Below are 24,088 nucleotides of genomic sequence, written 5' to 3' on the forward strand. Positions count from 1 at the left end.
CAAAGCCGAGTAACATTATAGACACCATGTACACAATGCCCAAAGGCAATAACAACAGCAACAATGGCTGACAGCTATGGTGTGTTTACTCAGTAAGGGCGAAATTAGACTTTGGGGTCAGCCTGACACCTCAAGTGGAGCTGTGGTCACCTCGATTTCCGGACCCCGTGCCTGGAACCAAACAGCGACGGCCTGAATGCTGCAGCTCCCAGCCCTTGTCACAGGCTCCCCCTTGATCCACACCCCTTGTCTGTCCCAGGTCATACGACTTCTGGCCTCAGGAACTAGAAGGGCCCTGTGTCTGCATGCCAGGCTCTCCATCCCCCTGCAGCCTCCCAGGGGCCTCTGGGAAAGGAGCTCAGGAGATCTAAGCTGAGGGCAATTGTCTGCTCTGGGGAGCCCACTCAGCATCGGCACGGGGCTCCCTAACTAGGCGTGTGTCCTAGACACCCCAGGAGTCCCACTGGGCCTCCCAGTTCCCTGCTTGTGCAGGAGGGCTTGGCTTCCATTGGGTCATTCTCAACTCTGCCCATAGGCTGCCCTGTGGGAGGAAAGCAGTAATGGGTGGGGAAAGGGGGAGATGATGGGAATGGCAGAAAGGAGGAAGAGCTGGCCAGGTTGGCAAGGGGACACCTCCCCACCCCACCAGAATATTTCTACTGATCAGCGAACCTGCAGATATTTGGGGACAGATTTCTCCAGGCAGCAGGAACACCAAGTACAAAGGCCCTGAGGTTGGACCATCACTACAGTGGGCAAGGGGGACAGAGAGGCCACAGGGGACTGTTGTGTGCAGTCTTACAAATCAAGGTTCTACTGACCTGTTTCATGTTTTGGGGCTTCCCAGTGAATTTCAGTTTAGGAAAGTGTACTGGTAGGGGACCCCCTTAGGGGTCTCTTCCCCTTGGAGGCCGTGCTCCCAGTGCTGGGATTCGAGTGTTGGCCCCACCTCTGGAGTTTTCGAGAGCAGGCTGGAGTGGCTTTGGGAACATGTTTGCCTGGGAAAGGCCTTTCAAAAACGAGGTCCGGGTGCCAAGTCTCCCAACTTCAGTGGGCTTCTCTCTCTTCCTGTTGTTTGTAATGACAGTTTTTGGTTAGTGACTGGAACTTTGCAGCTTTGGCTGTCCAGTCAGACATGCCGTTTAAGATACTTCTAACCAATGGGCAGGTAAAGATGGGTCCTCTGAGCAGTGAGCAGGAGGTACTGGAGGGGTAGATCCCCCCAGAATCCTCCTCTACATATAAGAAGGAGATGTCTCTGAACGGAGGCCTTATGAAGCTCAAAGAAGATGTCAGGACAAGATACGTTCCTGGTGATGAAGCCTGAGGACCCACACCTAGGTTACAAGTGGACCACAGCCCCATTGGGTCCTTCTTGCAGGCCCAAGACCTCTGTGTCCCTTCCTATTCCACTGCCGTCACCATCTTGCAACCTGGGACTCTCTGGGCTGGCTTCCAAATGACAGGTAGGCGTCCTTTACTTCCTTTTTCCTGATGTCTCCTGAACAAAAGCTCACAAGCCCTTTTTGTCTTTAGATCTTTCCTGATAACCCCTGTGGGGATCTGGGGATTGGAAGCGGGAGCCAAAACAACAGAAATGGGGGAAGTTCTGTGGTTCAGAAAGTCTTACTTGGTTTTCAAGAAGAATGTTCTTGGTCTGAGCTAAGACACAGATGGGGCTTGCTCCATGGCCTCGGCAGGGTGTCTCCCTGCCCTGATTCTCACACAAGTGGGGAAGCCTCTTCTTCGCTCTCACAAAGTCTTCCCGCTCTTGCTTGCCTGGCTGACTCCTGCTTATACTGAGAAGCTCTGAGAAGCTGCCTCCACCATCTGATTTAGACACGTTTCCTGTATGTTTCCATAGTAACTTCTATTAATACCACTTTATGTCATGAGGGCAGTGGTGGTTCAGTGGTAGAATTCTCACCTTCCATGTGGGAGACCTGGGTTTGATTCCCGATCAATGCACCTCAAGCGCAGCCACCACCCATCTGTCACTGGAGACTTGCATGTTACTATGATGCTGAAGAGGTTTCAGTGGAGCTTTCAGACTAAGACTGACTGGGAGGAAAGGCTTGAAGATCTAACTGCAAAAATCCACCAGTGAAAACCCTATAGATTACAACGGTTTGATTCTGTTGTGTATGGGGTCACCATGAGCCAGGGGCTGACTTGATGGCAGCTAACAACAGCAACAGCAACGACAACCCCATGTTGTAACTGTCACCATGCAGGTCTGTCTCTAAGACTAGGCCGCTGTGGAGAAAGGACACTTTTTACTCCCTTCTGCCTTATGAATATTCACTATTCTTGCCACCACTTTCCCCTGCTGCGATCAAGGCAGACATTACTAATCTATCATGGTGATCCCACGATAGATGATCCAGTTTCATAATCATTCTCCACCCAGCTCTCCAGAAACCAAATGACTGGAATCCCCTTATGAGAGGAACCCACAGTGTTGTTCTGGTCTCAGGGCACTCCCAGGCAGATGTGTTTTCTTGTTCTCTTTTCACTCTTTAACATTTAGCATTTGTCAGACTGACCATAAGAGAATGAAAAGCAACGAGCCTCTGAAGAGGAACTGGGGAACAATAGGAAGAGTTGTAGGATTAAAAAAGAAATCAAAGCTTCAGTGTAACTTTCATTTGGGTGAAGGTAAACAAAGAAGTCCAGCCGTAAATCCTGACTGGTGGCTGACACAAGACGAGGGTTTATGGAATCCTTCTAGAAAGAAGCACCAAGAGACTGGGGATTAACATCACATGACAAGGAAGCCCAGGTGTCTCCGATAGCATCCGTGTCTCAGCTGAGAGGCAGGACACTGCTCCTCCAGGGCAAGACAAGGGGCAAGCCCTGCCTGGATATCTGCTCCCCACCACGTGTGACCAACCACCGGGAGGGTAATGATAAAAATAAATGACGGGCAACCTTCTTGGTGGATCGCAGGGGGCTTAGCGGAGTCTGGTGATGAAGATGGCGGTCTCAAAGGATGAAGTGATATCTGCATAATAAACCCCAGGACAGGAACTGTGTACAAGCAAGGCAGAGGTTGGAGGCAGGCTCCCTATGTTTGCCTAGTGTTATACAACATGAAAGCCAAGAGCAAGAAATCGAAGCCTTGTGAAAGGGTTGGAGGTGCTTCAGTTTGAGGCCACACGTTTCTTAGCTCCTGTGTTATGAAATTAGGGTGAGACCCAGAAGACAGTGGCCAAAGCTAGCATGGCCCACGGTGCCCACAGAATCGTCCCCCATACCTTCTGTTCTCCAGTCATGACCACACTGCTGGCATCTTCATTCCTCCAAGGCAAGGCTAAGTACAACAAGAGAATGCCCTGCCAGCACAAATCATCCTAAGAGATGCTTTCCCCTCTGGCACCCTGTGCTGTGTTTGCCCAGCAGCCACATCCTGTTCTGCCCTAAACCTTGGAGCAGACTTCCCACAGGTTAATTCAAATTCTCCAAGATTAAAACCAAGCTGGCATTCAGGGAGCTCTTGGGAGTCTTCGGGGCTCACCTAGGAGGAAGTTGGAAATCGTTATCACTAATGCCGGTACTTTTGCAATTGGGGAGAAGTCAGGTCATTGGTATGACAATCAATCAAACACACCTGTGTTGTTCCCACAGATTAGCCACTGATTGCTAACAAAGTTCCTCACTTCCTTTATACTGATTTTTTGCAGCAATAGAAATAAACCATTCCAGAGGCCATGCCCATCTCATTCTGGGAACCTATAAATACCAAGCTACTTACCTCATTGAGAAGAACCCAGCAAAATGGAGATATCCACGTTCATCATTGAACTGTGTCTTTTATGGGGTCAAGTTCTACCTACAGGTATTATGTCTAATTATTATCTTCACTAATTTCACTCCTGCAAACCCAAATCATGGCAAATCATATTTATTTGTTTTGTGGTGCTAGATTTTTCATCTCAAGGGGAGTTTTGTATCAAGGAGGAACAGCTTTTTGCGATCATTGTGATTGTTTGCAAGTATTTAAAAGGAATGTTTTCTTTTCTTTTCTTTTTTTCCAGCTGAGAAATTCAAATAGTTGTAATCAGAACAAGCCAATCATGATGCCAGCGTTGCAGTAAATCATTAGAGTAATGAAATGATTCCGTGCAGTTAAGAAACTGTTTGCATTATTAAGAGGTGCTAAAACTTGGCCGTAATCGGTCAAGTGCACAGCCTGTGTACCATGGCAATGAGCAGAAAAGACTCCGCCTGTAAATGCTCGTTGGGTGATTTCTCTCTGCAGGGTGCATCTGGCTTGAGAACTAATATTTACCGAGCAAAATCAGGTCAAGAAACAGAGCAAACAAGAAAGTTAGTATTCCAAGTTTGTATCTGTCACTCACTGCCTTAGACAATTGGCTTGGAGCTGAGTGACTTAACTATGTTTGTGTGTTCTTTGAGGGTCAAGTGATAAAGTAAAATTACATGAAAGAGCCTTAGGTACCTCCGTGACCATTGAACTCCATGTCGTTTTACCGGGACCCCCAGTGGACAAGATGATTTTGGATATTAATATTTTATCCATTATATTGATGACAAACATCTTCCCTGTTTGTTGTTTGCCTTTTAATTTTGATTTTTTTTGGTTGCACAAATATTTAAAATTTTATGTAATTAAATTTATTGCTGTTGACCTTTGCGATTTCTTCTCCTAATTTAAAATCTAGAAATGCCTTATGGAAATCAGATGAATGTTTAACCACTTTCTTGTTCTTGTGGGGTTTTTTTTTAACATTCAGTTCTTTAGCTCTGGAAATCGTTTTGCTTTCTTGTGAAGGAGGCCTGCTGGTATAGTGGTTAAGAGCTCAGCTGCTAACCAAAAGGTTGGAAGTTTGAATCCACCAGCCACTCCTTGGAAACCCTATAGGGCAGTTCTACTCCATCTACTGGATCAATATGGGTCTGACTTGGGTTTGGTTTTGGTTGTTTTTGGTGTGAAGTAAAGGTCTAAATTAATTATTTTTGTATATTTTACTTTTTGTAGCTTTATAATATGTTTAATGTTTTGGAACTAATAATGGTTTTTGAATGCCAGCTACATGGCAAACACTGTACTAAGTACTTGATACATTTTTTTCTGATTTTGTTTTTACAATCACCCTGTGAGGTAGTTGATATAATCACCCTTTTATAGATGAGGGAACTAAGACCGAGTGAGATTAAATGACTTCCTGAGTTTAGAGAACAAATAAGCAGAAGAGCTAGAATTTGAACCCAGGACACCTGTCTGCCCAGTCCATAGGTAGAGATAGTCCCCCAGAATCCTCAGCCCCCTGTACTCTGATGGCTTACTTGTATATTTCACCCACTGAGGCAAATTCCCTACTGGCAGCGAAGGCTTTGTACAGTCTGGGATTCCCCCTGCCTGGTGGTGTCTGGCATCTGGAAGGTGCTCGGTAAGTGCTGAATGCATGGTTGCTGACCACTCTACTGAAATTGCTGTTATACATCCTTTGCATATGCTGCCAAAGAGTGGTTTTCAAACTGTAGCGTGCATCAGAATCCTGCGGGGGGGGGTCTGTTAAAACACACATTGCCGGCACCATCTCCAGAGTTCCTGATTCAGTACATCTGGATGAGGCCTAAGAATCTGCATTTTAATAAGTTCTTAGTCGCTGCCTGATGCTGCTGATCCATGGAAGCTGTTGCAGCCGCGACTAACTGTCGGGGCGGCGGAGACAAGAACCAGTTCCACAACTCTGACGGAGAAGTGGGGCCAGGAGGGTCACTCTGAGGAGTCGGCCCCCCGCTTCAGTCCCAGGAGTTTATTGTATAGTCAATACAGCAAGCAGTAAAGCAAGTAACAGAACAATGGGCTTTGAGTGCGGGCAAGGGAGAAGGAATTCAGGTAAACAAGCCAATCAGTAAAGGGACAATAGGTTTGGGAAAACACATCGTGACAAGTCTCAACATGTTGGGGACAAGTCTCAACATGTTGGGGACAAGTCTCAACATGCTGTGCAGCATAGAGGCCTGTGGGAGCTGCAGTTGTCAATAGTGCAGCCATGTTTAAATGGCATATATCCCCACAGGAACCCACTTTGAGAACTGCTGTTCTAGAAGAACCTTGTTTATATGGTTGGCTGGTTACTCAAAAATGTGTCTTTTTTCAAAGTGGAGAATCAGAAAATATGATACATATGCACCTTACAGTTTTATTTTAACTTGAAACATGAAATCAAGGATCCATTCCTCTCTGGGATCCTTCTGCCCTTCTCCCAAGCCTGGTGAATTGCTCCCTTTGAGGTTCCCACTCTTCCTCCACTCTGTGTCCCTATGAGGCTCGAACCGCATCATCTGTCACCAAGTCTGTCTACCAAGCCGCCTATGTGCCTGGAAAGACTGTGCCTTATCTCCGATGATGAACCCCCTCCTTTCTGCCCGACTTATAGTGCAGTGCCTGATGTGTGGGCAGAACGTATTCCATATTCCCAGAGTGAACGAATGAATGAATGAATGATAAGCACAGCTAACCCTTGGAAGTGAAGTGGGATGTAGCCCCCTCCCCTGCTCAGCTTGACTCTGGCTTTCAGAGGGTTAGGGCCTTTGCTCTTTGTATTTTCAGCAACAACAAGCAGAGACACTATTCTGCAGAGACACAGCAGCCAGTTGGTAACGTCCTCTGTCTTGTTGTCTAGAGCTGCCATAACAGAAATACCACAAGCGGGTGGCTTTAACAAACTGAAATGTATTTTCTCACAGTTTAGAAGGCTAGAGGTCCGCATCAGGGAAGGCTTTCTCTTTCTGTCGGCTCTGGGGGAAGGTCCTTGTCTTTTCACCTTGTCTACTGGTTCCTTGGAGATCTCCATGTGACTTGGCATCCACCTTCCCCCATCTCTCCTGTGTTTGATTGTTTAATCTTTTTTATATCTCCAAAGAGAGTGACTGAAGGTATGTCCTACACTAACCCTGTCTCATTAACACAACGAAGACAACCCATTCCCAAATGGGATTATAACCACAGGCAGAGAGGCTAGGATTTACAACACACATTTTGGGGGACATAATTCAATCTATAACACCCTCTAAATTCCGGGGCTAGTGGTTGGGTGCCCGAGACCACCCCCAGCATGTCCAGAGGGACTGCTGCAGAGAATCCTGCTGCGTTTCCATGTAGGACAGGAAGAACCTCCTCTGATGGGCTCCACCTGGGCACCGACACTCTTGTGGGTATGGGTGGCTGCCACTGGCCCTCTTCCTGAGGTTCTACCACTGAGCAGTTTGACTGGTCTCCATTCCAGCCTCTGCCCATCCACACCTCTTGCCTGAGACCCCATTCTCCCCCAGGTTGCCCACTGAGTGTCCAGAGGGTTAAAGCCAGTCACCAGAGCATCAGAGGCCCATGAGGACAGCAGCATCCAATGAGGCTCTCTGGATAGAACCACTTACTTTTTCTTTTCTTTTCTAGAATTTATAACAAGTCCTAGAATAAGAGTTAATACCTCTGCCTCAGTCAGTGCTACAAATGTTAACTGCTACTCAGTATCTCCTTCATTTTATGGTAGCCCCGTGTGCTAATACATGTGCCCGTTTGTGTAAGAGTGCAGATCATAAGTTGGGTCAGTAGTTTAAATGTTAAAAAAAATCAACAGAAGGCAGTTGCTCTTAAAATGGTTAAGAGCAACTATGTGAATCCAGCAGCCCTGGTGGCACAGTGGTTAAGAGCTCGGCTGCTAACCAAGAGGTCAACAGTTGGAAGCCACCCTATGGGGAAGTTCTACTGTGTCCTACAGTGTTGCTAGGAGTTAGAATCAACTCAATGACAATGGGTTTTGGATGTGAGTACAAATCCTGCCTCAATCACCTACTAGCCAGGTGACCTTGGGTGACCTTCTGAGCTTCAGTTGCCCCAACCTTTCTCCACAGGGTGTTGTGAGGATTAACTAAAGTGACACATGTAAAGCTCTTGGATGTGATTTAAGGCTCCCCAAGTTGAGAAATGTTCAAAAGCATTTGCCACGTGTAAGCTTTAAAAATCGACATGCTTGGATGTGTGAGGGAGGAGAGAGGTCCTGGGTGTGGAATTTTGAAGTGCAGGGGTTGCAAGCAGTACAGAAGCAGGTCTAGCTCACTTTTGCCACCTGGAATATTGCCCTGCTTTCTGAAGTGGGGCCTGTCTGGAGTAACTCTCACCCCAGCGCTGGGCTCACATTGGGCACTTCACGGGAAGAGGAAGGAGTGTGGGAGGAGCAGGACAAGCTCTTTGTAATGGTAACCCAACTTAAGAAATCAGGTCTGAGCTACCTGGAAGTGACTTCGCCATGAAAGTCTCCTCAGGATGCAAGCCTGGCAAACTACAGACGAGGCAGGAAAGCTTATCCTTTCAAGCTGAGACACTAAAACACGGGAGGGATCTGTTTCATTGGCAAGTCTTTCCAGGGTCCTGTTCATGATGAAAGGTCCCTGGGTGGTGTAAATGGTTTGTGCTCATCTACAACCTAAAGGTTGACAGTTCAATCCACCCAGTAGCACTGTTGAAGAAAGGCCTAGTGATGTGTTTGTAAAGATTACAGCCAAAAAAAGCCCCATGGAGCAGTTCTATTCTGTAACATAGGGTTGCCATGAGTTAGAATCAACTGGACAGCAATGGGTTTGGTTTGGCTTGTGGTACAGGGCCCTGAATCTCACAGGTTTGGCTTGAGGCTGGTGAATGGACGTGACCAGTGTCAGGGCAGGTTGGAGGTCCTGTACTGAGGCTCCTGGGGCACTGTGTGTGATGATGACGGGGACACCCACGATGCCAACATGGGCTGCAAGCAGCTTGGCTGTGGCTGGACCATTTCAGCCCCAGAAAATGCCTGGTTTGGTCAGGGCTCAGGACTCACTGTCCTGGATGATGTGAGCTGCACAGGCCACGAGTCCTACCTGTGGAGCTGTCCCCACAACAGCTGGCTCTCCCGTGACTGTGGCCATGAGGAAGATGCCAGCGTCATCTGCTCAGGTGGGACTAAAAGAAATCGCTCACATTGTTTAGCACATGGCACAGGGTGATAACGGTAACTGCGCCTGTACCTCTGTAAGCCTCAGTTTCTCCATCAGGAAAATGGAAATAATAGCAGTACCTTGAGCAAGTGATTTTATCTCTAAGTACCTCCGTTTACTTCTCTGTAAGACAAGGAAAAAGCCTGAGCATTATGGGTTACGGTGAGGACCAAGACCAAATGAGCTAACATAGGTGAAATGCTTAAGACAGTGGATAGTGTTAATTATCATAATCATCATCATAATTTTTATTTCTATAATGGCTAACTTTTGTTGCATGCTGACTATGTGCCCGTCACTATGATAAACGTTTCATCATTTAATTCTCCCAGTCACCCTATGAGGGGTAAGAAGCCTCAATAAATATTCATCTGTCTCTTTATGGGAAGGGAAAGGCATTTTCATTTCCCACTCTCTCTATCACACAAAATTACTTGACTTTTTGGATTAACTGACCAAGTAATAGCTAATCCGTGCTTTTAGTCATCTCATTCAGTTAGTTTGGAATTGGCAAATCAAATCAAAGCCCCCAACCTCAACTCCTCATGCCCATAAATATGTGCTAGATTATCTCAAATAAGGAAAAAATAAGAAGAAAAACAATGGCTTCTCTATTATTGCACCAGCCTATTTTGCTTTTCAACAATGACGAAAGACTAATTTTTACCTTAGCAAAATAAAGACAGTTCTGCAGAAGGGAATATGCAGAAGCAAATGCACAAGTGATTAAAGATTACTTCACTGAACTTAATTTTAAGAGAGATTGAGACCTTTTTTTTTTTAAATCATTTTAACATTTGCCTCGTACCTACTAGATACTCAAGAAATCTTTATCATGTTGAATTACATCTCAAAAGCAGATTAGCAATCCTCTGGAGATGTTTATCAACATGCTGTTGCCACATCTCCACTGTAAAGTCAACTGCATTCGTTCAAAGGTGGATTTCTTGGTCAGGATCCCTGTGAGTGAAAAGCACACTTCCGATTTTGCTTTTATTCCTTCATAGCTTCCCGATCAGATTTTCTCTCAATACCTGGTAGGTTCTTTACTTCGAAAAGAATATCCTGTATTGGTTTATCATTTATTTTTCACTCTATAAAGTTATTTATATCTTAAGAATAAACAGTATCCTAGAAACATTGCCTTAATGAATGGTATGAGGGCGTCTGTAGGTGGGGCAAATGGTTAACACGCTCGGCTACTAACCGAAAGGTTGGAGGTCCCAGTTTACCCAGATACCTCAGAAGAAAGGGCTGGTGATCTACTTCAGAAAAATCAGCCACTGAAAACCCCATGGAGCACAGTTCTACTCTAACACACGTGGGTTCACCGTAAGTTGACATTGACTCAACAACGGCAACTGGGAAAACTACCTGGAAGGGTGATTTCTGTCTCTTCTAGAAACACAAAAGAACAAGAAACAGCTCTTCAGGTACACATAAAAACGGACCATGTGGTGATATAGGTACATTCTTCTTCCACTGTATTTTGCCTTTGTCTCACACTTTAGTGCACATCAGAATCAACTGGGGTATTTGTTTAAATTCAGGAACGCAGGACACACCCGCCCCGCCCCTCAAAATTTTATTTTGGAGGGTCTGAATGGCAACTAGGAATCTACATTTTTAGATGAGGATGGTCTGTAGACCACACTTTGAGAAACCATACTGCATGGCCCTGAACGGAATTTTTTTGAAGTGTAACTATGGAACCATTACTTTGCTAAGAGTTTCCAAAGAAAATGGCAGGAGATATGTATATATATTTTCAGTGCTACCCATTTTTGCTTAATCTCAAGTGAATTTAAGTTTTTGATATTTTTCCAAATGGTTCTTGGCCACATCATAAGTCTGACATATTCATATTAAAGCTTTCCATAAATGGATTGCTAATGTTGAATTTTATACTGTTTTCAAAATGGCCTCAACATCCTTGCCATTTCATTTGGCAACGACAAGCCCTATCAGGACTATTCTAAGCAGGGAGAAATCACAGGGAACATGTTCCCCGCCTTCAGGGACTGACTTCTAATGGAGCGCTAGACATTCATCAGCTGATGGGAGAGGCACAATTACAACTGTGCCAAGTGCTGGCGGGGGGAGCTGCTGTTAGAGAAGCGTGATCAAGTCATTAGGGAGAGCAGCCCCAGAAGAGGGCGCAGCTGAGCTGAGGTCTGGAAAAAATGTAGGAGCTGGCCAGGCAGCAAGGGAAAGAAGGGTGTTGTTCTCTTACTGGCAGTTGCTATCAGGGACTTGAAAGGCACAAATACAAACACAGGTTGACTGTAGCCATCCTTGCCCCAGCAGGCATACTCCCTCCTCCTCGCTTAAAACCAAAACCAAACCAGTCGCAGTTGAGCGGACTCCGACTCATGGCAATCCCATGTGTGTCACAGTAGAACTGTGTTCCATAAGGTTTTCAGTGGCTGCTTTTTCAGAAGTAGGTCACCAGAACTTTCTTTCAAGGTGCATTTGGGTGGACTCGAATTGCCAACCTTTCGGTTAACAGCCAAGTGCATTAACCATTTGCACCACCCGGGGACTCCCCTCCCCACTTATGGTGTCTTGTCAGGGCAGTGCCCTGACAGGAGGCTATCTCTAGGTCTCATTTCCCAAACTGTCCTTCACACATTTCCTGAAACTCTGGGGAAAGGACTTGTGATCAAGGACATTTGGGTCGTGCCGCCTGCCATTGGTGGGAGAGCATCGTCTGTCTTTCGTGGCAAGTGGGTAAAGAGCAGGGGATGCACGGCTGCAGCCAGACTCTTGTTTGCCTTCCAAGTCCTCATCTAAACTGGGCTGGAGGTGGAGGCGGCAAGTCCACAGATGTGATCCATGAGTCAGTCTCTGGGGAGGTCATTCCTGGTCATGTCTTGAAGTGATACCCTAAGCAATGAGCAATCTCTACCTTGTGGCATCCTCCACCTCCGAGTCATCCCCTCACTCGGGCCACTGGCGTGGGAGTCAGTGAGGGCTCAGATAAGGCTCCCGTTCACAAGATCTTTAAACCCACTGAGAGAGATGGGTTTCTACCAGACTATATGGCAGAGTCATGAAGATCATGAAGATGACACAGGGCTGTTATACGTAAGGTTGTCATGAGTCAGAGCCGACTTGACGGCGACTAACAACAACAACAATACGGCAGAAAAGATAGTCCCCAAGACGATGAAATAACCTGTGAGCTGCTGGTAACTGGGCAGAGCTGGGACCGCTGTGATGGATGAAAGAGAAGCACTTACAGCCTTTTGAAAGATGAACACCAAGATGATGAAAAATTTCTTATCTTGGAAGAGTATCGTAACGTCAAAAGAAAGACAAGATGCGGTCTTAGTCAATGCCTCTGGGTGACTTCTCATACATAGAACACCTACGTTTGAGTGTTATGGAAAGTAGATTGGCATCAGTCACCTTCCTTGCATCAATAAGAATGGCAAGGAGTGGGTCAGTAGTAGCAGTGGCTGTGACAAGAAAGAGTACAGAATGAGAGTTAGCAGCATGGATGAAGGAGTTGGAGCCTGGGTGTCCTTGGGCTACTTTTATTATGCTGTGCCTTCATGTCTTTGTCTATAAGTGCAGATGACAGAGGTAGGGAGAGAATTAAATGAGACAATGCATATAACTAATGACACATAGTATTGTTTCCGACAAGCTATGAAGGCATAGTAAGTCTTCAACAAATGTTTGAAGAATGTTCCCGTTTCAGAGTGCTCTTGCAGTCCCCAAGCTATCTCCTTAGGCCTCTCTTCCAGAATAAGCGGAGTGGCCCACCTGGTAGATATGGACTGGTCTAATGATATCTTGCTTGGTTTTATGCTCAAGCTCTTCTTCAGTTTCTTTTACCCACTAGAGCAATAAATACATAATTGGTACATCTCTTTGTACCAAGTTGGGGATTGGGGCAAAGGCTAAGTCCAGATGGAAAGGTACCAGTTTGCTTTGAAAGTGTCTAGGTTTTTGGAGGAAAATCTTGAGAGATCTCTATATGGCTTCTCTTGGTTGGGTCCTGTCTCCATTTCCTGAGGGAAAACAAAGGCAAGTGAAAGCTTCTCTCTCGAGGTGATTTACCACCCTTTCCAAAATGGCAGGTAGATCACCTACACCTATGTGGCTGATTGTTGAAAGAATACAAGGCAATTTCAATCATCTGTGCAAAAGGGTCTATTCAATATTTTGTTCAGTGCTATTGATGAGCATTGTCAAGATTTTGAAACTCAGAGCTTCTGAATTAGATCCTGATCCTGGCCTTGACCACCAGGTGACTAAGCAAGATGCCTGGAGCCTGGGAATGGGAATTGTATGGTGTCAGCTGGACTGGGTTTGAATAACAGGCTCTCTCAGGCATGTCTGTCTGCTTGTCCTTGAACGTGGGAGCAGGGATGGTATGTCAGAAATGAGGTGAGGAGCTTCTGGTGCAGACATGTCTTATGTTTGCAGTCTCTGTTGAAAGAATGTTCTGACTCCCTGTGCCTATTACAAATTGTTTCTTCATTTTCAGGGGTGTGTAGCCCTCAAAAACATCAAGCAGGGTGGTTGGGAGAGTACACTGGGGACCCACATTCACTATGTGGAGACAGGTGGTGGAGGTCTCTGACTTACATAGCAAGTCCCCTCACTGACACTCTGAAAGAATTTTCTTTGAGAAATTCAAATTTCTGAGCCCTGACTGTTGCTCCTGGCAGAAGCTTTGCATTTAAAAAGAATCTGAGATGTTTTATCAAATGCCTTAGTCTTTCGTATACCTGGAAGGAAAAAGACAAAATTGAAAATAATTTTACCAAAATTTTAATGAGAATTTAAACAAAGCAAACCTCTTTGTATCAAGTAAATCTGAGGGCATAAGCACCACAAAAAATGAGAGAGTACCATCAACTATCACACGTCCTTTTAACAAAACGAAATGGGCCAGGTTCTTGCCATAAAATATTACAAGAGGAAATCCTCCCCATTGGAAGACTAAGAGACTGAGAGTACCGTATTTTCTTTTTGTTCTTAGAATGATATTCCTGACTCTTTGACTCTTGAATTTGAGAAAATTCATCTAGGAGATCATCATCTGAAGACTCATAGTATGAGATTCCAATTGTACAGTCAATTTCACCATCATTGTTAGAATCCAGAATGTTGCTCTCGGCCTCTTTGCGTGTTCTGATTCATCTAACTGTTGTGAAATATCTTCCTTTGTCATTTTTTTTCCTTGTCATCATGGGGGAAAAATAAGAAAATTTGAATTCTTAACTGCATTTAGTGAAAGCTAAAGGCAGACAACAAAGACAGTGTCTCTAGTCTTTTCTGGTACCTTCTTGAAGGACGATGCCATACTTCAGGCACTGCAATACGAAAACTGAAGGATGATGGTTTATTTCAGGATTTCATCTTTCTTTTAGGTAATTCCACCCTTCTTCCATTTTCTTCTTCTTCTTATAAGTATTTTCTTTTTTTTAAAGAATAGTTAGTAATTGATGAATAATGATGAAATAATCCTACAGGTGATGAACTAGAAAACGTTTCAAGATCTAGGAAAAATAAAACCACCAAGAGCTCATAATATATCTTGGATTTATAAGAGGATCCAATGAATTCATATTGTGAATTACAAGACTGAATGAGTATTACTCTATTTTTAAAAAAAAAAGCACAAGTGTTCTCTCTGCTCTTTGCAAGGTCTCTAAAAATATGTAAAAGTCATGAAATATCAAACCTTAAAGATTATTAGACCTCTCAGAAAAGGAACTCAAAAAGTAAAATTGAGTCCAGTGGGCCCTGATGGCATAGTGAGGGTTAACCTGAAGTGAGGATGATGTGGAGAGCTTTTGCCTGGCCTCACTGATGATAATAATACTTACCTCATGATGATAGCACTTATTACGTGCTTTGAGAAAAAAAAAAAGACAGTCGTCATGGAGCCAGTTCTGACTCATGGCCACCACATGTGTTTCAGAGTAGAACTGCTCCATAGGGTTTTCATGGCTGCGACCTTTGGGAAGCAGATCTCCAGGCCTGTCTTCTGAAGCGCCTTTGGGTGGGTTTGAACCACCAACCTTTCAAGCACTTAACAGTTTGTGCCACCCAGAGACATCTGCTATATGCATTAGGTGAGAGCTTATTATGTTTCACCCAATATTCTATTTTCTAATATATATTCACTCATTTGGTCAGAATCGACTAGATGGCAACTGTTTCTTTTAAATGCACACAGTAAGTGCTATTATCATGAAATCTTCCCAACCACACTTTGAGGTAAGTATTATTATTACCTCCATTTTGCAGATGAGAAGACTGAGTCACAGGTAACTTGTCAATAGTTATATGTCTAAAGCCACATGGCTGGTAAATGGCAGGGCAGAGATTTGAACCCAGGACGGGTGCCCTGGGGCCCATGTTCTTTTTGCCATCTCCTTGCCTATGATTTCTACTAAATGCACCCGTCTTCCACGTTTTTCGCAGTGAGAGTGTCCAGAACTTCGCATTCAAGTTTGATACGTCAGGGTCATTCATGAGCGCACTTAGGGCATCTGACCCTACCATTGAGCCCCTGGCTCTGTTCAGGCCAGTCTCTCCCCTGCCAGGACGTGTCCCAAGAGTCCAGAAATGGCCTGGAGCAGCTCTCCGAGTGACCAACACCCAGAAAAGATTGTGTGGGTGAGGTACCCATTAGACCTGAAAACGTTCATCTAGAACTGGGCCTGGACTGGAGAGGTGGAAGGCTCTGCGGTATGTGAGGTCTTCCAGGGGGGAAGACAGAGAGAGAAGAGGACAAAGACAGCATGGGGGAACACTGCTATTAAAGGTCCTGCGGGGAGAAGAGTTGATAAAGGAGAGGGCGTCTGTGTGGTCAGGGGAAGAAGGGCAACAGGGAATGATGGGAGAGGAAGGCCAAGGAGGAGAGCATGTGCACTGTGCGCATCCCGCTGTGTCCCGGGCAGACTTGCCACTGAAGCTAGTGGATGGAGGGAGCTGGTGTCAGGGCCGCACAGAGGTCCCGTACCAAGGCTAATGGGGCACCGTGTGTGACGACAGCTGGGACATCCAGGATGCAGGCGTCATCTTTCGGCAGCTCTACTGTGGCCACGCAGTGTTGGCCCTGGGCTGGGCCCACTTTGGTGAAGGCTCAGGGAATATTCTCTTGGGTGATGTGTACTGCTCAGGATGGGAGCCCTCCCTGTTGAGCTGCCCCCACAACAGGTGGTACCACAACGAATGTGGCCACAAGGAAGACACTGGAGTCTTGTGCTCAGGTAGTGCCAATGCCACCTTGTGCTGTCACCTGTGCAATCTGAGGACGGTGGTTTCTGTGGTTGTCAATGTCACGTTACATTTGTGTGGTGCTTTGCAGTAAACAGGGTCTCATCTGATGTTATACAGCAGGCATGACTGTCCCTTTTTACGGGCAAAGGGATTGGGGCTCAGAGAGTTACAGCAACGTGCCTGCAGTCACAAAGCTGGTAACTGGGGGAGGCAGGTTTACCGAGTCCCGCTTCAGAGTCTGCTGATGGACTCCATTACTGGCTTGTTCCCAGGAGCAGCATCACAACCAGCCATGGCCAGGGATGACCAGGTATCTTCCTAAGTGGTGGTTTCCCCTCCTTTGAAGGCCGGGAGCACAATGGGCTTCAGTATTAAGTCCTTAATACTTGAATCTATGCCAAAATCAAACCGAGGAGTAACCAATATGTTCTCTTTGCTGTGGACTCAGTGATAAAAGTTACCTACACCCTCAGTGGAAGAGAGAAATTCTTCCTGACCCTGATGCTGACCCAGTGAATCCCAACACCGCGTTTCTCGTGGGTGCACACAGTGCTCACACGTGTCCGAGCCCCCAAAACCAAACCTGTTGCCATCAAGTTGATCTCGATTCATAGCAATCTGAGAGGACAGAGTAGAACTGCCCCACAGGGCTTCCTAGGCTGTAATCTTTACAAAGGCAGACTGCCACATCTTTTTCTCAAGGAGCAGACGGTGAGTTCAAACCAACGACGTTTTGGTTAGCAGTCGAGCACTTAAACACTGAGCCACCAGGGCTCCTTTCAGCCCCGAGGGGTCTTTCTAAAAAATTGTTGTTTGTGTTTTGTGGTAAACGTATATGTAACAAAACATTTGCCCTTTCAACATTCTTCACACATGCAGTTCAAGGACATTAATTTTGTTTAGCACGCTGTTCAAGCACCACCATTATCTGTTTCCAAATTTTTCCATCCCCACCAAGGGGTATTTTAATCCACAGAGAAACCTCTGAGGATATGGGCCATCGTGTGCCCCCAAAGGGCAGTTTCTTGCTCGATCGCCCATCTTTAGAGTCCCCTCTGGCGTTTGTGGCTGGCGTGCAGACATGTCACTGTGCACAGGCGGTGACGGTGGGAATCCATCCCCACATAAGAAAGGGCACCCCGAGAGAGTGTGGACCTGTAAGTGGTCCCTCTGTGAGCAGGTTTAATTGAGCATTTTGCAATGCCTCTCTGGAAGCTGCCTTCTTTCTGCCTTCCTCTCAGCAATATATCTCAGTGATGGCAAACATTCGCACTTGAGGGAGTGTTTGAGCTATAATTCCAAAAAAAAAAAAAAAAAAAAAAAAACCCAAACCCATTGCCCTTGAGTTGATTCCAACTCACAGTGACTTTATAGAACAGAGTAGACAGTCTCACAGAGTTTCTAAGGAGCGGCTGGTGGATTCGAACTGCCAACCTTTTGGTTAGCAGCCAAGCTTTTAACCACTGCCCCACCAGGACTCCATTTGAGCTTTAGAAGCAGGCAGATGCCATTTGTAGTCAAATCTTGTGAATAGGGTGGGGCTGGTAATCAACTGGATGATTTGTTTTGATGGAGACTTAGGAAGCAGAGGAAGTGGGAGAAGAATAAGAGCACGAAGACCGGTCATGGAACACCACGCACTGAATTAGGGTCAGTAAGGTGGCCTAGAGATAGGTTGTCTGTTCCACAAGCAAAACATGGCCATTTAGCAATGGAAGGAACTTCAGGGTCTCTGCATCAAGCCCTTCGTTTCAGAGCTGAGGAAGCAGAGGGCCAGAGATGGGGTGACTTCTCCAGGATCATGTAGCTAGTAAGTAGCTGAGACTTGGTCTCCCGTTGCCTGGCTCAGGGTACTTTCTGTTTGCAACACTGGTAAGGGCCAACATTGAGTCACCTTTTCCTTTTTCCACCCTGTAGCTGTGTTGTTTTCTACAGAGGAGCTCCTATCTGCAACAACTAAAATGACTTTGGTTACGTGAGCTCATTACTCACTACACAGGTTCATCTCTAATACAGAAGAGGTGCAGAGGGTATAAGAGAAGAGGGTACTCACCTGCTAGGGGGGCTCTTCCGAACAAAGCCCCAGGCCTGAACAAGCATCTCTTCCTTGGTCTGTGTCCCTGAGATTGGGGAGGGATCAACCTGGAGTGATGTCTCCAAGGAGATTCAGGATGAAGCCTGGCATCCTGCCTCCAGGGGGCTCCTGTTGCCTAGACTCAGTGCCCATTCCTGGAGTCCTCACCTACGCATGCTGACTCCTGGCCAGGATAGGGTGTTGGGTCATGAGCTTCAGGTCCTCGACAAGCAGGTGTAAACCTGCTGGGGCAGCATTCTTGCTCATGCGCTTTCTCTGAGCCCATTATCAGGCCACCCTGGTTCATTCTTAACATAGAAAAATCATGATCCTTCAGCCTGTGGGCATCAGAGGCCCTGTGTGTCCCCCTGGGGCATCTCCAGCGAGAGACCTGGGAGGTACAGTCAACACAGCCCAAGGTTCCGCAGCCTGGGCTTTGGGAAAGGAAGTCACTGCCCATTTCCCATGGAAAGCTGTGCTCTAGACTGAGACCAGGGACAGCCTCCACACCAAGGACCCTGTCCGGCTCAGGGGTCAGTGGGGGATCCTGATGGTACATGCATCAGTCATTTCTGTTCCTTAAGCCCTATGCTTTCCTGATCTCAGGCCCATGGGGTGATGCCTGACTTTCCCTTCTCTTTCTCTTCCCTACAGTTAAGGACACAGATGCCAGTATAGCTGAGGGCAAGACTGACATTATTCTAACTTAGCCATATCCTTTCCTCAAATTCCTGCTTCTCTTATTCTCAGCAGCTTCAAGAGGAGAACATGTTCTCTGTAGTAATTCCCCCCTGGGAACCCTGCTATGTGTTAGGAGCAGTAGCTGGGCCCTGACGAGTGTAGTACAACTGGCCAAGCCAGGGATGGGGGTGAGGGGTGGAGGAGATTGTCTGATCTGGACTGCAGCTCAGGACTGTAGACAGGGCTTACCTGGAGCTGCTCCTGTCAGGACCTCTAGTGAAGGGGGTGGGGGGTGTCATACCCCTAGATACAAAGAGACCTCATGCAGAAGCCCAGTAGCTAACTCAGACAGAGGCTGAATGTTCTGGTTGAGGTAGGTAGGAGTAGCAATGAGATCATCTCCTCTCCAAGTTGCGGCACCAAGGAGGGCACTGGGCAAACATCAGAGCTCCTTGGAGCAGTTTGAAACCATGGATTTAAAGCCCGTATCTAACTTAATAGGCAAACACTAGTTGCATTTCCACTAAGATCAGAAACAAGTTAAGTATGCCCTCCATCCCCACTGCTATTAACATTGTATTGGCAATACTAGCCAATGCAATGAAACAAGAGAAATCAATTAGAGACATAAAAACTGGAAACAAAATTATTTTTGCCTGCTTCCCCTGGAGTCCTGCATGGGTCACAAATGGGCAGTTCAGAATTAGGGTCATTAGGTTGTTACATTGATATTTCCCCCAAAAGATAGCCTTTTAGAGTGGAAGGAACTCAAGGCTAGATAGCTTTCTTAACTTTTCCAAAGTCACACAACAGGACAAAATCCAAATTAGAGATGCATCTTCTTAGCAGATTTCACATTACTTCCAGCCCTTGGTCCTTCTCAGAGGAGACCTAACTTTGTATTTTATGTCTTTTTTCCTCCTCTCTACCATGTTATGTGCAGAGCCCCCGATTGTGTACACCGTGGACATCGAGACTGCCGCTGTAACTGGTAATGAGTCATTCTTTATGGGCCCCTCTCTGCAGGCAATGAGGCCAAGTATATCCAAGGGTTTTATTCTTATTCAGGAAAACATTCAGAGGCTGGGATGGGGGGAGTGATGTGAACAAATAGTATAGAGGGAGAGTCGCTTTGAACCTGAGCGCCTGGCTTGAGCGGGAGCCTCCTTCATTGTCCACGTCCCTGTGGGTGGGGAGGAGTCAGTTAAAATGTAGAGTCTCCAAGAGCCTGTGTGTTTTGGGGCAGAGACTAGTGGGATCAGTCTCCAACCCTCAGCGCCAGTTCCCCATCTCCAGAGCTTGGTACTGACCTCAGCCATCATGGCCCCATGGACCTTGGCAGTAGGGCTGGGAGGATCAGGTGCAAAATGAGCAACAAGCCAATCCCAGAGCCCCAGGTGTATGTTAGTGCTCATCTAGGGTCATCCTTTTCAGTATGGGGCAGTCACAAGCTTCTGTCTAAGGAGGTCAGCCTCTGCCCAGGGTTTGCTCAGAGAAGTGTCATGTGGATGGAATCTAGGCTCCCTGCAGCAACCTAGGAGGTACCAGCCCTACCTCCCAGAGCTCTAGAGGCTTGGGTTTGGCGGGCGAGTCACTGCCCTTTTCACCATGAAGAGCTCTAACCTTAAGATGTATTAAAGCCCAACACAGAGATATTCTCAAGAATCTTTGCCCACTGGGCAATCAACTGGACACCCTGTAAGCTCTAAGATCTTGTCCCTAAGTAGGAACTTACAAGATAAATTCTTTTCTTTTTTAATTGTACTTCAAATGAAGGTCTACAGAACAAATAGTTTCTCATAAAACAGTAGTACATGTATTGTTTTATGACATTGGTTAACAACCCCATGACATGTCAACCCTCTCCCTTCTCAACATTTTTTTCTTTTTTTTTTGGTGAAAATATAGATAGCCAAAGACACACTGTTTCAAAAATTTCTACATGCACAGTTCAGTGACATCGACCACACTCTTCCAATTGTGCTGCTATTCTCACTTTATATGAAGGTTTACAGAACAAAATAGTTTCTCATTAAACAGTTAGTACACACGTTGCCCTGTGACAATGGTTAACCACCTCACAACACATCAACACTATCCTTATGCAACCTTGGGCTCCCTATCACCAGCTTTCCTGTCTCCCCCTGCCTTCTAGTCCTTGTCCCTGGACTGCTGTGCCCCATCAGTCCCATTTTGTTTTATGGGGCTGTCCACTCCCCAGCTGAATGGTGAACATCAGAACTGACTTCACCACTGAGCTGAAAGGGTGTCTGGGGGCCATACTCTCAGGGTTTCTCCAGTCTCCTTTAGGCCAGTATATGTGGTCTTTTTTTTGTGAGTTAGAATTTTGTTCTACATCCTTCTCCAGCTCTGTCTAGAACCCCCTATTGTGATCCTGGTCACAGCAGTCAGTGGTGGCAGCTGGACACCATCTAGCTGTACTGGACTCAGTCTGGTGGAGGCCTTGGCAGCTGTGGTCCATTAGTCCTTCTGACTAATCTTTCCCTTGTATCCTGTTCTCTTCACACTCCCTTCCTCCTGAAGGGATGAGACCAGTGGAGTATCTTAGATGGCTTCTCACAGGCTTTTATGACCCCAGACACTACTCACCAAGGTAAAATGTAGAACATTGCCTTTATAAACTGTGTTATGCCAGTTGAGCTAGATGTTCCCTGAGACCATGGTCCCCACAGCCCTCCGCCCAGCAATTCAATCCCTCAGGGAGTTTAGATGTGTCTATGGAGCTTCCATGGCGTTTCCTTGTACAAGCTGTGCTGGTTTCCCCAGTATTGTGTACTGTCTCACCCTTCACCCAAGATACCACTTATCTATTGCCTATTTAGTATTCCCCCCGCCCCATCCCTGGTAACCAACAAAGATTGTTACTTTTTGTGTGCGAACTTTTTCATGGGTTTTTACAATAGAGGTCTCATACAATATTTGTCCTTTTGTGATTGACTTAATTCACTCAGCATAATGTCCTCCAGTTTCATCTATGTTATGAGATGCTTCACAGATTCATTGTTGTTCTTTCTCATTGCATAGAACTCCACTGTGTGTATGTACCATAGTTTCTTTATCCATTCATCTGTTGATGGGCTCTAGCTTGTTTCCATATTTTTGCTATTGTGAACAGTGCTGCCATGAACATGGGCGTGCATATGTCTATTCGAGTGACGACTCTTATTTCTCTAGGATATAATCCTAGGAGTGGGATTGCTGGATCGAATGGTATGTCTATTTCTAGCTTTCTGAGGAAGCGCGATATCATTTTCCAAAATGGTTGTAACATTTTGCATTCCCACCAGCAGTGCATAAGATTTCCGATCTCCCCGCAGCCCCTCAAACATTTGCTGTTTCCAGTGTTTTTGATTCGTGCCGGTAATGCTGGGGTGAGACGGTATCTCATTGTGGTTTTAATTTGCATTTCTCTAATGGCTAGTGATTGTGAGCATTTCCTCACGTGTCTGTTGGCGGCTTGAATGTCTTCTTTGGTGAAGTGTCTGTACAAGATAAATTCTTGCACCATCTTCTAGGGACAGAATCTGGTTTGGCTCTGAGACTGGAGAATGGAGATGACAGGTGTCAGGGCCGCGTGGAGGTCCTGCACCGAGACTCCTGAGGCACCGTGTGTGATGACGGCTGGGACACCAATGATGCCAATGCGGTCTGCAGGCAGCTTGGTTGTGGCTGGGCTGTATCAGCTCCAACTAATGCCTGGTTCGGTCAGGGCTCAGGACAGACGGTCCTGGACGATGTGAGCTGCTCAGGACACGAGTCCTAGCTATAGAGCTGCCACCACAGCGGTTGGCTCCTCCCTATGTGTAGACACAGTGAGGATGCTGGTGTCATCTGCTCAGGTGGGCGTCAGGATCACTCAAGCACCTTCTGGGGTTGGTACTACTCATAGAAGTCACACTTTCTCTCCCAGGGCCCCCAACTGGAGCTCCCACTATGCATGCTGTGGCTCTCACTTTCCCAGGTCATCTGGTGCACAGGGGCCATGTCTGGTCACCTAGTGGGAGAAACAACACGACCTGCTCCATCACCCATGCTGCCAACTCTGCCCCAATGTTTGCTTGGGGGTGAGGCTGGAAAATTGCTTACACAAGGCCAAGCTCACTGAGGGCAGAAACAATACGCCCTTTCCTTAGGTACAGCATCATCCGCTCATTGCAAACCGCCGTTTAACGTGGTGAGACCTTCTCACAGGCAGAGGATATGGATGGTAAATTCACCACCCCTCCTCCTCAGTGTGTAAATTTATTTGTGTCAAGCCATTAGGTGTCTCAGAGAGGAGGAATCAAGAGTATATAAAACATGCATGACGTGCAGTGAGCCACAGTAGGGAAGGGAGCTAAGGGGTATAAGGAATGGTAGGTAGGTAGGAAAGGTTTGCTAAAGAGACAGCGATGGCAGTGGGAACTGGGGCATAATCCCATCGACAAACTCTGGGAATCAATGTACAATCTCAGAGTCATGGCACCTGGAGGGTTGGGTAATGGGTCTTCTTACTGACTGTTGGGTTGATTGTTGGCCGATCCTGTGGCGTGTGATGTCATGGCAATTCTGGCCTGTTCCACTCGGGACAGTGGCTTCTATAATCTGGTCAGAAAGCCCCCAGGTAAACAATATCAGCGCTGGCATGGGACAGATGCATGAACAACTGCCTGAAATAACAGCAGACTCATGAGGGCCCCTGCAGGGTCCACATGTTGGCACATGAACAGCATCAGCTGAGGGTGTAAATATGCTGAGTATCCTCAGGCATTGGTTTCAGTCAGTAAAAAGCGAGGCAGTATATCTGACTCTTCATCTCTTTCTCACAGCTGTGACAAACTCCTCCACACCCTGGCCAGGTGAGTCCACAGCATCCTTACAAGGATTTTCCTTCCCTACCTGCCCCCTCACCCCTCCTCCTTTCATTTGACCCTCTTTTCTCCAAGAAACACGGAACATCTTGTTTTCTTCACTCTCTGTTCCTGAGCCTCCAGTAGGCTTCTTAACTAGACGTTGAGATGCACAGAGTCCTGTCCTCCTGTCAGTCTGGCTGTGTTTTCATTAAACCCCTTTGATACTGCCCAC

General features: G+C 46.4%; 1 protein-coding gene across 1 annotated transcript in view; it reads left to right on the forward strand.

Moving 5' to 3' along the window:
• Positions 1 to 3,777: 3,777 nt before the first annotated feature.
• Positions 3,778 to 24,088, forward strand: part of DMBT1 (deleted in malignant brain tumors 1) — a 77,071-nt gene continuing 56,760 nt past the window's right edge. The window contains 6 exon segments of the mRNA XM_012555110.1: positions 3,778 to 3,838; positions 5,351 to 5,414; positions 8,649 to 8,986; positions 15,927 to 16,238; positions 22,540 to 22,863; positions 23,833 to 23,862. Of these exon segments, the coding sequence (XP_012410564.1) occupies positions 3,778 to 3,838; positions 5,351 to 5,414; positions 8,649 to 8,986; positions 15,927 to 16,238; positions 22,540 to 22,863; positions 23,833 to 23,862 (1,129 nt within the window).

This window comes from Trichechus manatus, unplaced genomic scaffold (genome assembly GCF_000243295.1).
Source record: "Trichechus manatus latirostris isolate Lorelei unplaced genomic scaffold, TriManLat1.0 scaffold00031, whole genome shotgun sequence".
NCBI lineage: Eukaryota > Metazoa > Chordata > Mammalia > Sirenia > Trichechidae > Trichechus > Trichechus manatus.